Source organism: Crocuta crocuta, unplaced genomic scaffold (genome assembly GCF_008692635.1).
Source record: "Crocuta crocuta isolate KB4526 unplaced genomic scaffold, BGI_CrCroc_1.0 scaffold235, whole genome shotgun sequence".
Classification (NCBI taxonomy): domain Eukaryota; kingdom Metazoa; phylum Chordata; class Mammalia; order Carnivora; family Hyaenidae; genus Crocuta; species Crocuta crocuta.
The window spans coordinates 3,260,870-3,274,831 of record NW_027531285.1 but is presented as its reverse complement, the minus strand read 5'-3'; the positions used below and the strand labels follow the sequence as shown (position 1 = coordinate 3,274,831).

Below are 13,962 nucleotides of genomic sequence, written 5' to 3'. Positions count from 1 at the left end.
AAAAAGAATGTATTCTAAGAAAATAACTGTCAGCTCTCCTATAACAAATTATGTTTCTAAGAAATCAATTAATACATTATTAAAACAGCTGAAATGGAACAAAAGGAACTAAGTTTCAGACTCACAATAGCATTTTATGTGGGAATTTCAGTAATAAAGGACTTGTAAAAATTTATTGGTACAACCTGTATACCACTGAGTAAATTTAGCTTTTGATTTTATCAAGTTTTTACTGGTAGTGACTATTATGATTTAAGAAGAGAAAGATCAGAATAGCTCAGTTGCATATGATGTTTTTTCCCTTCTGCACTTGATGTTGGGTTGGTACAAGTTCTGAACAGCAGTCAGGTTATTACTAGAAGTGGTCCATATACTATAATCTGTGCTCTGATGATTTAATAATATGTTCAGTTTTGCTTTGTTAGCTCTCACTGTCAATGACCTGTAGATGTTTTAATCTACTTCCTGACTTTTGAAAAAATATGTTTTTAATATTGATTGTGTTATAATCCTTTTCATTATGTTTGGGTTGTGTTTTTAACAGGCGTTAGGCTACTTTCACAGGGCAGAGCAAGGTAACATTTTTAATTTCTCATACTAATACAGTTAAAATTGTAGAAATGCTTTATTATGTAACAGAAATGTTTACTTATCATTTTTTAATGTTTGTTTATTTTTGAGAGTGAGTGCGAGCCAGGGAGGGGCAAAGAGAGGGAGATACAGAATCTGAAGCAGGCTCCAGGCTCTGAGCTGTGAGCAGAGAGTCCACTGCAGGGCTCAAACGTTTTCATGAACTGTGAGATGATGACCTGAGCTGAAGTCAGGTCATAATACTACTCTTTGCACTAGAGCTTATCAAAATTTTTTTAGTCTTTATTCAGTAAAGATCACCAGAGTAAGAAGTAGGTTGCTACTGAATTTAGAGCTGCAGTTCTGGAATGGTCCTTTTTTTGATGTAATTCAGCCTTCATTTTGAGAGGAGGCTTTGACATGTTAGCTGTCTTATTCAATATTATACAGCTGATTAGGAACATTTATTTATTTATTTATTTAAATGTTTAAAAATTTTTTGAGACATAATTGACATATTACATTAGTTTCAGGTGTAGAGCATAAGGATTCAATATTTGTATATGTTGTAAATGATTACAGTAAGTCCAGTTAATGACTGTCACATTACAAAAACATTTAAAGTCATTTTTTCCCCCCAAGATTTACTTTCTTAGCAACTTTCAGGTAGCACTTAAATAAGAAGTCTTGTTTTTAAACGAGGCCAGTTTTTGTTTTGTTGCAGATATTGTCTTCTTTTGTGAAGAGTTTCATGTCACTCTTGATTTGAATAAATGGCCAGCCCTACAAAACTGACACCAGCCCATCCTAAGTTTTTCCTTTTTAATATTAATAGCACAAACTAGAAGAGTAAAGGATATAAAGCATATGTTACCAAATACACCAAAAAGACCACTGTCATTTTATTTCTATAAAATTTAATCATAAGAATATTAAAGACTATATTAGAGAGCCTACTCTTATGGACTTGTTCAGATGCTTTTATGACCGCAAAGCATTTTTTTTTTATTTCTATTTTTTTTAAATGTTTTATTTCTAGGAGAGAGAGAGAGACAGCGTGAGCAGGGGAGGGTCAGAGAAAGAGGGACTCACAGACTGAAACAGGCTCCAGGCTCCGAGCTGGCAGTCAGCACAGAGCCCGACGCGCGGCTTGAACCCGCGAACCGCGAGATCATGACCTAAGCGAAAGTCGGGCGCTTAACCGACTAAGCCACCCAGGCGCCCCAGTAAAGCATTTTTTAAAAAAAATTTCTTGTAAAGAATTGAGTCTGAATGTAAACTGGGTCAGTAATACATTCCGATAGGCTGTTACTGTCTTCCACTGATAACCTGTTATGGTGGTAGTTCTATAGATGATGAATATGAGTTTGGGAATAAAATTTCCTCAGAGGGATTTAGAGGCATAACTGCCAAGTAGAAACAGAGCCTTAGAAGACTGAGGGTTTGGGGTGTTGGAAAAACACAGGGTCACGTCTTATGGAGCTAAAACAGTCCTCAGTGATTACAGTCATCCTCCAGGTTTCACTCTACAGGTCAGTTCTCCCGAGCAGCCTTTCTCTGTGGACGTCTCTGGTTTAGAAGCTCCGCCCAGGCTCTTTTTACCTGTTACTTCTCCCATCATATAATAGACACTGAATGAATGATACTTAACTAGTATTTTTCTGAGATAGGAATAGTTGAACAAAAGGGAATTCCAGTTAGCCTCATCTTTTATTGACCACACAAATTTATTATTGGAATTTAGACTGAAAAAATTAAGTCTTTAAAATAGCAATAGTATGTCATCTGAAATAAATTCTTCTTTCTTCTGTACAGTGGATCCAAACTTCTACAGCAAAAACTTGCTTCTTTTAGGAAAGACATATTTGAAGTTACACAACAAAAAGCTTGCTGCCTTCTGGCTAATGAAAGCCAAGGACTATCCAGCACACACAGAGGAGGATAAACAGGTAACACATCTCCAATAAATTAAGGCAGATAGGTTTCTATCAAGGCACTATTAAACATGAAATAAGAGCTTCTTTAAAAACATAATTTATCTAAATTCTTGCTGCCTATTCCTGTTTGGCATGCATGATAGGTCAAATAAGATTTCTAAAACAAAAGGCAAGGGATGTATATTAATGTGGAAGAGTCTTACCCAGTCACTGTTAAATTTTATTTTTACAATGTGCTATCCTGGTTTTGGGGAACTTTTAGAAACAAACCATAGCCCACTTTATGAACTTGGATTTCACAAGTTGATATCTATGCTGTGCTGTTTATTTATAACATGTATTTTTCCATTTTAGATACAGACAGAAGCTGCTCAGTTGCTTACAGGTTTCAGTGACAAGAAATGAGAATTTGTCAGAGAAGAAAGCACATCTAAGAAACAACATTGCCTTTTCATCACATTACAAAGATAATAAACCATAAACGTGTTCCATGGCTGTTTTCTCAGTTTCTTTAATGAGACTATTTAACAAAGTAAATATACAAAATCCTAAGATTCTTCACAGGTAACAAGGCAAAAGAAATAATTGCCCTAAGAGTGGTAATGACATCTCCCTGGTTCAGAGGCAGAGATATTGTGCACTTAGGACACCAGCAACACAAAGTGGTCTAAGACTTCTAAGGGAAGATGGGAGATCAAGAAAAGAAAGTTTTGTTTAAGAGGTGGCATGGAGGAGTGCACTGTCCAGTTGGACTGATGCAAAGTTGAGATCTTGCAGAGAAGGTGCAGTGAAAATTTAGGAGATTAGGATGTTGAGGGTTCTTGGTATAAAGTAGTTAAATGATGGATCTTGGAACCAACCCGCATAAGGAAAAAACTCGAGTCAGGAGAGGATGAAAAATGGGAGTGGTTTCTTTTTTTAACGTGACACAGACTTACAAGTGGAGGACTGACTTTTGTCACTGGACAAAACCCAAATTCTATTCCCTAATGCGGTGAAAGGAACACAGAACTCAAAGGTGAAATAGAAAATGAAGAGGTTTTAAATAGGCAGGACAGTACAGCTTGAGGCTGGGATGCCACCACTGCAGAGCTGTTCTGTAAAAAGGATGATCTTGAGTGTTTCTTAGATAAATCAAGAGTAAATGTGTAGGTGGGTTTTCCCCAAAGGATTTAGGAATTATATTGTTACGGTGAACTCTGTGGGTTTGGACTGTTTCTGTGTTATCCTGGATATAACCAGGATATGTGTGTAGGTTCAAACTTGAGAACTTCATCTCCAGTTGCTAATCTTTTGCTATATTTTACTTATTTGTGTATATATTCATATATTTACATATTTCTAAAGTTTTGGAATTGTAGACAACATATTCCATCCCTAGCTATTTCAGCATGCGTTGTCTCAGAATAAGGAGATCGTTTAAACAAAAACCCATTATCACAACAAAAAGTTACCAGTAATTCTTTTAACATCTAATATCCAGCTATATTCAGATTTTCTTAATGTCCCAGAATGTCTTACACTTTTAAAATGATGATCTAATCAATCATACATTGCATCTGATTTTCTGCCTTAGTTTTTAAAAATCTAGAACAGTTCTCCCATCTTATTTTTTTCTCACATCATTCATTGACTTTTTGAAGAGGCCAGTCCTCTTCCATTGTCCCTTATTGAAGATTTCCTTAGCACACTTTGACAACCACTTTTCCACCTTTTTGTCAGCGATTTAATTATATGGAAGATCTTTGCCGAATTTTTTTTATACTTATCTGATTTTTCTTTTTACTTCTTTGTTTCATTTTCTTGGCTGTTTGAATTTGTGTCTTCCATGTCCCTTATCCCTTCCATGTTCCTTGTTTTCTTCCTCTGATACATTCCTTCTCAGATGTTTCTTTTTCTTCCGTCTCTTCTCCTGATTCCAGTCAGCAGGCATTTCACATTTTCATGTAGTTGGTCCAGTTCTGAGTTTTCAAATTTCTAATTTGGATTTTTTGTATCTATTTATATTTAACTCATATCAGTATAGTGTGTTAAATTTTTTGTTTTGAGCATTTTCATCTGAAATTTTCTCATTAGAGGGACTTTCAGTACTTTCTGAAGGTGTGTGTGTGTGTTTACCAGCTGTACTAAGTAATCAAATGCAAAGTGAGGGATTTTGATTCGTTCAAGGATAATTTCCGTTAAGTAGTTTTTGTGAAATGAGAAGGAAGGTCTTTCAGTAACAAAGCCTTTTGGGAGAGGGGGGTCTGATATTTTATAGCACTGTTAAAAATTTTTGCTTTGAAATCATAATAGATTCATAGAAAGTTGGGGGGGGGAGGCACAGCAGTCCCAGAGGTAACAGAACTATAATATCAAAACCAGGAAATTGGTGTAGCCCACAGACCTGATTCAGATTTCACTTCAAAATGCGCTCACCTGTGTATGTGTGTTCTATGTAATTATGTCCCATGTAGATTTTTAGCTGACACTACAATCTATTGAACTGTTCCACCAAATCATAAGAACTCTAGTGCTATCATTCTGTGATCACACCCATCCACCTTCTCTCCCTACCACCATCCCTAATCCTGGCAACCACTAATCTGTCCTTTATAATTTTGTCATTTCAAGAATGTTATAAAATGGAATCATAGTGTATGTGATCTTTTGAGAATTGGCTTTTTTCACTTGACCTAATTCCTTTAAGATTCATCTAAATCTAGTCAGTAGTTGATTCCTTTGTACTGTTGATTATATTTCACTGTGTTTGGTGTACCCATTTATTTAACCATTCACTGAAGGGCATTTAGGCTGTTTCCAATCTTTGGCTCCTATGAACGTTCGGTACAAGTTATATCTGTACCCAGGAGTGCGGTTCCTGGGTCCTAATTTATAGAGCTATTATCTTCTAATAATAAGGGATAAGGTCCTTTCTCTAAGATGTGGTACGGTTCCTAAGATTCTGATTGTGTGTACTTTGTCTCTACCTTTTGACTTCCAGGAGTCTGATTCACCAGGTTTTTCAGTGGTTCTTGGCATTTCCTCACCCACAGTGAGACCTACTACTACTTTTGGGGGAAAACCTTAGGACCCCATTTATTCTCTCCTGTTCAGTCCCCACTTAAGTGTTCTTGTGTGTGTTCCAGACGTGATTGCTAGTTTGAGATGCTTATTTCCCCACATGCATGTGAACAGATATTTGCGGTATTATCTTCTAAAACTATTGGAGACATGGGCTATGGGTGATTATAATTACCTCTTCTTGTGGATATGTTACTTTCCTTTTGAAGATTGAGAATAAATCTGGATTTGAAAAGTGGCTACTCTATAAGAAATCTGAAAGCTCTGTCAACCCGTCAGCAAAATTTTCCCATTTAATCATAGACTATGAACTAGCTACGGACTTCATAAAAATGACTTCTTTCAGATGCACTCTTACCTACAAGCATCACTACAACAAAGAAAAAGCAAAAACACACCAACCTTATGGAGTTGTGAGGAAGAGAATAGGTAAAGGATTTACTTTCTCAGTAAATAGTTTTATGGTATTGTCTGAGTTCTTGGCTGAAAGTAGGGAGAAAAATTTTGGAATTTAGGAGATCCCACTTTTTGATGTGTATGTTTTTGGTACTGCATTATATGGGAGGGTATTTTTTTTATTTTTATTTTTTTGCTTTCATGTGGCATTCACCATGAAATGGTGTGCCTTTGGACTTACTTTGGACTGTGCGCCTGGGCATTTTTGGAAAGAAAAAAATAGGAGGGGTGGATTACTTTGGCAGGGGTCATTAAGCCATTTTAATGAATGCCCTGTTCTGGTCCATTGCATTGCCTTCTGAGACCAGTGAACAAACAGTGTTTTGTCCTGTGACTGAGGAGAATACACTCAGTACAAAGGAGCCTTCGTAAGCTGCTCCGATATGGTCTGGGCTTTTCCCTTGAGACAGACCAAATCCCCAGTTAATACCTTAAGTTGGGCTTTTAAGTTCAACAGATTAAGAAAACTTGGGAGTGTTATAAGACCTGTTTTCTCATCTACATATTTCAACCAGAAGATTTTTTTTTTGCTTCTGCAGGTTCCACCAGGGGATCTTCTTAAGTTAAACCAAACACTCAGACTCAAAGTCTGCAAAAGGCTTCATTGGCACCCGTTTACTCGGAAGGCTACAGGATAGGAACCACAGCTAGTCAGCAGGTCAATGTTTAGACTCCTTACCTTTCAGAAAACGACCTTACAGCAGCAGTCTGTGTAGCAGAGCATCCACACAGTTTCAGGAACCATCATCTCCCCAGGTGACAGCTCAGGGACCTCATAAGGGACATGCAGTTACTGGTATCTCTGGGAAATCCAAAGGTATGTATGTTTTCCTACCAAATATCTGGAGATTTCCCAGTCCAGATGCAACTTACTAGTCAGGGATCATTCTTAACAAAAGCCAAATTGCCTAATGGTACTTTGACACGTACCACCGTCTCCAGTTTTGAAGATAAGAGGGGCGTGGTTAACTGAAGACTGTAAGGCATGAAAGGTTTATTAACTCTTCCAGCTTTAACTGTCTAGGAAGTACTAAAAACAATACACTTGTAGCTGCTTTCCTTGGAAGATAGATAGCTAGTCTGATTAAAGAAACTGTTGGACTGTGACCCATTCACTAGGCTCAGTTTGGTGGTGCTAGTAAATGTTGCTTAAATGAAATATGAATTTGTCTCTGAGCCTCCTTGCTTTTGCCTGCTTTCTTCATTTCAGGGATAGTGAGCCTGTCTAGTGCAGCACAGGACTGGATGGGAAGACAGGGGAGAAGGTGAGAGGTGGCCTACATCTTTGGTTTCTCTCACTGCCACTGAATATATAAATCAAGACGTAATAAATCCTGCCTCTAGCCCTGGATTTATGTAATTGGGTATGAAAGGTAGAAGGCCCTAATGAGTTCTGTCCCAAATAGCTTTCTTCAGAAAGCTGGTTTGGTCTTTGTGGGTTCTGTGTAGCCTCATCTAATATAATTTCTTACCTGAAGCAAGGAGAGGGGATCAGCACCCTGAAAGCCTCCTGTCTTCAGTCAAATCTGCTAAATGGTATTATCACATACCTCCACTGACTGATGTTCGAGAACTTCTCTCATGGCAAAATTCATTCAGCAGTGGTGCTTTCTATGGTGTAATTTAGCCCTTTTGAAGATTGGTCACACAATGTCATGTACGTTAGTATTTGTTTTTAATTCTTTATGCTTCAAAATAGCCAGTGTCAGATTAGGATTTGGGAAAGGAGTCTATTCAACATAGTGGATCACTGCCTTTATTTCATCTTTACTATGAACTTTGAAGTGCAGAACACAATCTAATATGTAGAAAAATAAAATTTTGGCAAAACCAACATTGTTTAGGGAAATTAAATTGTATGCTAGTATTTTCCATATGTACTTAGCGGTTAAATATGTTACACATAACATTGTAAGATGTCAGTTCCATGGTTATAAAAAACTTAATGAAATTTACACTGCATATTGAAATGATACAAATGGAAATTAAAATTTCTGTATTAGTAAGGAAGCCCAGTTTGCTAAAATAGCATTAATATCATTCACATCAGGTTTTAATTTGTTATACATCTTTGTAGTTCATCAAATGCCCTTGATAATGAAAAATTAAAAAGTTATTAGGACAAAAATAATGATCTGTGTAAAAAGGGAGGTGGGGAACTAAAAGATTTTTTAATATGCTTATATAATTCAGATCATAAAATTTTCATGAATTTAAGAGGAATGAAGATATTCGAACACTAATAGAAAATAGACTCATTTGAGTGTTCAAATGCTTATACAACTCTTCAGTCCATCCAGTTTTATAAAACCAAAACTTTGAACACAAAAGCAAAAATGTTCACATTACCTTATTATATGTTCCTAAGTATCAAACCGCATCAATTTACTATGAATTAAAGTTAAAGAACATCACCGATTTAAAAACAAAAGTACATAAGTACCTGATTCTTTTTAACTCCACAAATACCTAGCATCCCAAAGTAAACATGTAAACAAACCTCTTTGCTGCTTAATGAATTCTTTCCAATCTCTAGGATAAACTAAACTAAATGGCTTTCGATCTAGTGTGGGACTTACATTTAAGTTAGGGTTTCATTCATTACTTTTATTAGTGACGTAGCAAAGAGGGAAAATTTTCAACTATTATATTTATTTAAAACAAATTGACAGGTTCAAATGCCTGTCTTCAGAAAAGCCAGCAGCATTTTTTTAACATACTCAAAGTAAGATTTGGCCTAAGCCCTTAATACCTTTCTGAACAGCCATGCAACTAAACACCCTCAGGAGGTGTTAAGTAAGGGAGAAGATCATGAAGCAATTTTTTCTTTTTTCTCTGGATAACAGAAACAAAGTAAAGCAAATCCAGATTATTTTTGAATGAACGGCTGTCATGTTTAATATACCCAGAGCTCTATAAAACTAGAGCTACTATCATATATGCTTATATAGATATATACTTATTTTTAATAAAGTCTCTTGCTTGCTTCAAAATTTAAGGATGATCTTTTTCCTATTCAGTCAATTCAAGGAAACAATAAATAAAGTAGAAAAGGATGAACTGTTTTGCATATTTCTGTGGAAGAACGGAAAACATTTATACTTTGAGAGGTTCAGAAAATTCACTGTACAGAATGAACAGCTTATATACACTATCTGTGCAATTTTTCTTGGCTGGGGTATTTAAATGCAAGAGCTCCTCCAAGACAAGAAGCCACATTCATTCTTGTCCAAATCCCTCTGTCTCTTCTATTGCAAAAAGAAGTTTTTCCTTTAGTTGTTCATAACTCTTATATGGTGGTAGATCCAAGCGATTAAAACTGAACAAAAACAAAAACAGATGTGTTTTCAATAAAAACTCTGAAAAGAGTTCCATTACAATATTTTTTAAAGCACATTTGACAAACCAAATGGATAGAAGAGATCTAAAAATTTTGCCAAAAGTTTTCTAAAAATTTACTACTATATTAACATATACAGGTTTCTTACTCATAAAAATATTTTAACATTTCCCAGAAAAACTGGCATTACAAGTTGTCACAAGTCCCTCTAACTTCTCTTGGGTTTTTAAAAGTCCATTTCTTTCATTCACTTACCGGTTATTAACAATCGGTTTTATGTCTCATATTTTGTCCAAGAGCTGGTGACAGAAGGATGAAACCCTAAAGTCCCTATTCTCACGGAACTTACATTCTGAGGGTGGAGATAGCCAGTAAACAAATACATACTTTAGTGTTTTCATTCCTTCCATACTTAAAAGAATTCCCTGCTGCGTTTAGCTGGATTAAGACTTGGCGGGAGGGAGGGTCCAAGGTTTTAGTGAAATAGCTCTAATGTAAGTAAAACCATTCTATATTTTCATTTTCTCATATGGAAGATTTCTATAGATTATCTAGGTTCCCTTCTACCACTCCCCATCTGCCCTTGTCCCCACTCCTACTAAGTGTCAGGAAACCTAATAATCAAGATCCTTTAGAAGTTTTCCAACAAGGCAGCCAGTTAAAATGGTCTAGAACACAATTTTATTCTCTTTGTATGAAAAGTTAAATCTATCAATGGCAGCAATTAAGCAGAACATGTACCTTCTCTCCCCTACACCCCCGTCCTCATGTTTCAAGGCACACTGATAACTGAGGTCAAGAAAAAAATAGTCTTCTATTAAGACAACCAGTCACTTTCTAGTTCTTACATCTTTCAAGTATGGCCTTTGTCAAATTCTTTCTTTACTGAGTCTATATCTCTTCCATCCAGATCGTTTCTGTTGCAACTATATTCTTGTATATCTACACTTCCCCAACCTCTCTTATATGGACCTTCAAAATTTCCTGCCTACTGATCTTGCATTCTTTTTTTTCTGACTTGTCCACAACCCATCTACCCTTATTACATCACTGCCAGAGGTACTTTCCTAAAAAAGACATGCCAGTTTAAAAAAACCTTTGTTGTGCTTGGTCCGCCAGCATGTATTCTAAAATTGGAACTGTACAGAGGTTAGCATGGCCCCTGCACAAGAATGACAACACAAATTCACGAAGTCTTCTGTTAAAACAAAAACAAAAACTTTTGTTTTTCTAATTACTGTGGATTGAAGGTATGGGTGAAGGAAGCCTCCNCACCCCCCCCCCCCCAACAATTTATTTAATGTTGTCCCAGCATATCACATGCTTCTGTCTTAAAACACGCTCTTATGGCTCTCCCATGATAGCAAATACCCTTATCTGCCTGTGAAAATATTAATTCACTAAGAATCAGTCCAAATGCTGCAACTTCCTCCAATTCTCCTTGAGCATCTTACACAGACTTAATAATTCTCCTCTCTATAAGCTCTTTTTATTTCATTTTAGCCTTTACTTCACTATGATTGACTAGTTTCTTCCATTTCTCCTCTAAAACTCAGGAGCAGTCATCCCTTCTAACACTGATATAGTCCATTTAGTAAATGTGGAGTTGAACTATGTAAGAAAGCAGATTACTTGAAGACCTCCAAAACAGGGTTCTATTTTAAGACGAGACACACCAAATCTATTCATCTTTTTTTTTAATTTTTTTTTTTTTTATTTCTGAGAGAGACAGGGTGAGGGGTGGGTCAGAGAGAGAGAGGGAGACACAGAATATGAAACAGGCTCCAGGCTCTGAGCTGGCAGTCAACACAGAGCCCGAGGCGGGGCTCAAACCCACGAACCGTGAGATCATGACCTGAGCCAAAGTTGGACGCTCAACCGACTGAGCCACCCAGGCGCCCCCAAATCTATTCATCTTAATGAGAGTATTTACTATATGAATATCAGAATACTTTTTTAGTTTAGATTTTTAGTTCCAGCTGAGTCAAATTTAATACTTCTATTTAACCTATAAAAAGGGAAGACTCTACTAATACCTCTGCAATGGAGTGAGGGAACAGTACGCTGTTGACTTTCTGTACCAGTGTATACAGCCCCTGCTCTGAGAGTGGCCACCTCAATAAGCAAAGCATTGGAGAGGACAGCAGAACTCATTCTGAGAATTATCAGGACTATTTCCACCATAGATCAAAGCAGTGTTTACCTTCGTCACACACTGAAAACTCTAGTGTCTCTGGGTCATCTGTGTTAATCCAAATTCTCATCCCAATACTGATAACTGTATTCCACTGATAAGAATTAAATCCCCACCTTTCTCCTGTCTTCCACCTCAGATCTTTCATTCCTCTGAACTTAGGTTTTATAATTTGCAGTTTTCTATGGTCTTAACTCCTCTCTTGCCTTAACTAAATACCCAGCTAGTCTGAAACATACCATTTCCCTGAAGCCCATCAATAAAACTCCCCGCCTGTGAGGCACATACAATCTAGCTATGCAACCTTCTTTCTGAACTTTTGGCTATCCTCTGTTGACCTCTTGGTCATATATTCCTTTCATTCACTGAAAGCTCTGGCACCTGGTTCACGGTCGTCCTTTCATTCCCTTGATGATACCCAACACCCATGCATGACCTCCCAGTTATCTTTTTTTTTTCCCTGAATTTTTTAAATGTTTTATTTATTTTTGAGAGAAAGACAGAGACAGCATGAGCAAGGGAGCGTCAGAGAGAGAGGGAGACATAGAATCTGAAGCAGGCTCCAGGCTCTGAGCTGGCTGTCAGCACAGAGCCCGACACGGGGCTAGAACCCACGAACCGCGAGATTATGACCTGAGCCAAAGTCGATGCTTAACTGACTGAGCTACCCAGGCGCCCCCCTCCCAGTTCTCATCTTCAGTGACCTGTTCCTCTCTTCATTTACTGACTGCAGGGTAATGTACCTTGAACACTGTTATCACCAACAGGAAATTTCTAATTTAAAAAGTCCACTTTTTTTTTTTTTTTTTTGAGTGCACAAGCACAAGGTGTGGGGGCAGTGGGAGAGGGAAAGAATCAAGCTGACTCCATGCCCAGCACAGCTTGAGGCGGGGCTCAATCCCGTGACTGAGAGCATGACCTGAGCAGAAATCAAGAGCTGAATGCTCAACCAACTGAGCCACCCAGGCACCCTCGAAAAACTCTGGTCTTTCCAGCTTCCTTCAATTAAAATGCTAACCTCTTAACCTATTGCTTTCTCACCATCCTAGCCTATCCACAGATTCTTCCTGTCCTTATTTTGTACTTAATCCACAGCCCATCCTTAGAACCACTACCTTGCAAATACTTTTAAATCCCTGTCTCTCGAGCCCTTTTGAACTTAACTCATCAAAACTCAAGCTGAATGAATTCAGCTTGGACCTTAACAGCTAGTTTTTCACTCCTTGGACCTTAACAGCTAAAAATTACTAAAGGGGAGAATCCTATAACTAGACAGATTGGTGTCACGTTAGATCCAAGAGGGCAATCCAATACTGCACATCATTCTCAGCCATATTTCTCTAGTAAATACTTGCCTACTCTGACAACTCTCATTCTCAGAGTTTTTTACTTTCTTCATTCTTAGTGACCTAACTTTATACTTTGAGTAAACAAACCAACAGTGATAATTACAGTTTACATCCAGCATTTGTTCCTTTCCTATTACAATAAAGGAAGTTTTCCTGTTTTTTATCAAAGGCTAATTCCTTAACTACAATAGTACTCAGCATCTCAATTCTTTTCATCTTTCTTGAAGAATTATCTCCTTTGGTTCTAAACTCTCTCCTGTACCTCAACAATCCATTCTTTACTGGATTCAACAATTTAATCTAGGCTGGTGACCTCAAAGATTTTTGGTTATGATCCTTTTCACACTTTAAAATACTGAGAATCCCAGTGAGCTCTGTTGATGTAAATTATATTTATTGATAAAAATGACTATTTTCAAAAAAATAGTGAAAAGAGTGAACCTGTTTTATATTTTTGCAATTCTTGATGTCTAGCTTAATAAGAGACATCTGTTTTCCTGATATTTATGTGTGCATTTATTTTGCTGCACTATATTAAGTACAGTATGTGAAAATTTGCCCCCACAGAGGTATGTAGTTAGAAAAGAGATGTACTCTATTTTTTTTCAGGTAATCGTGGCTATTATTTTTAGCTATTGTACTAAATAAATTTGACAAGATTGCACATAATATGGGTTCTGAAATCCTATCAAAGAACTTTTTCTACTCTGTTATGTAAACCCATTGGTTTATCTTGTACTCTGAATGGCTCTTTTTGCCCATGCATGATTTTGTAACATCATGCATTGGTCATTTGGAATAGTGATTCACCAAGTTATAAAGTATTTCCAAATGTTGACATACTTAATTACATGATAGAAAAAAATCTCACTTTTAATAACATCACCAATCTGATCAGAAAGTTTTGGGGAAACTTTCAAGCTCACGATGGCATATACAAGTTTTCCCAAATTCTAATTTTTGCCTGAAACCTCAACTTTTATCATTGCCAACAAATGCTGTCAGTTGTTTTCCTTGAAGTGATAAGCTTACTTCATTACTTTTCAAGAAAAT

The 13,962-nt window shown here is 36.9% G+C and overlaps 2 protein-coding genes and 1 pseudogene across 9 annotated transcripts in view; 2 read left to right on the top strand and 1 right to left on the bottom strand.

Annotated features, from left to right (window-relative positions):
• The window catches only part of RMDN1 (regulator of microtubule dynamics 1), a 51,026-nt gene extending 48,026 nt beyond the window's left edge, over positions 1-3,000 (top strand). For all 3 annotated transcript variants that reach the window (XM_077771297.1, XM_077771296.1, XM_077771298.1), the window contains 3 exons: positions 545-575; positions 2,386-2,519; positions 2,862-3,000. In XM_077771297.1, the coding sequence (XP_077627423.1) occupies positions 545-575; positions 2,386-2,519; positions 2,862-2,912 (216 nt within the window). In that variant the 3' untranslated portion in view covers positions 2,913-3,000. The remainder of the gene's footprint in view (positions 1-544; positions 576-2,385; positions 2,520-2,861) is intronic.
• Positions 3,001-7,766: 4,766 nt separating this feature from the next.
• Positions 7,767-13,962, bottom strand: part of WWP1 (WW domain containing E3 ubiquitin protein ligase 1) — a 134,309-nt gene continuing 128,113 nt past the window's right edge. For all 6 annotated transcript variants that reach the window (XM_077771292.1, XM_077771290.1, XM_077771295.1 and 3 more), the window contains one exon: positions 7,767-9,345. In XM_077771292.1, the coding sequence (XP_077627418.1) occupies positions 9,246-9,345 (100 nt within the window). In that variant the 3' untranslated portion in view covers positions 7,767-9,245. The remainder of the gene's footprint in view (positions 9,346-13,962) is intronic.
• On the top strand, positions 10,470-10,569 carry LOC144237669 (U6 spliceosomal RNA; annotated as a pseudogene).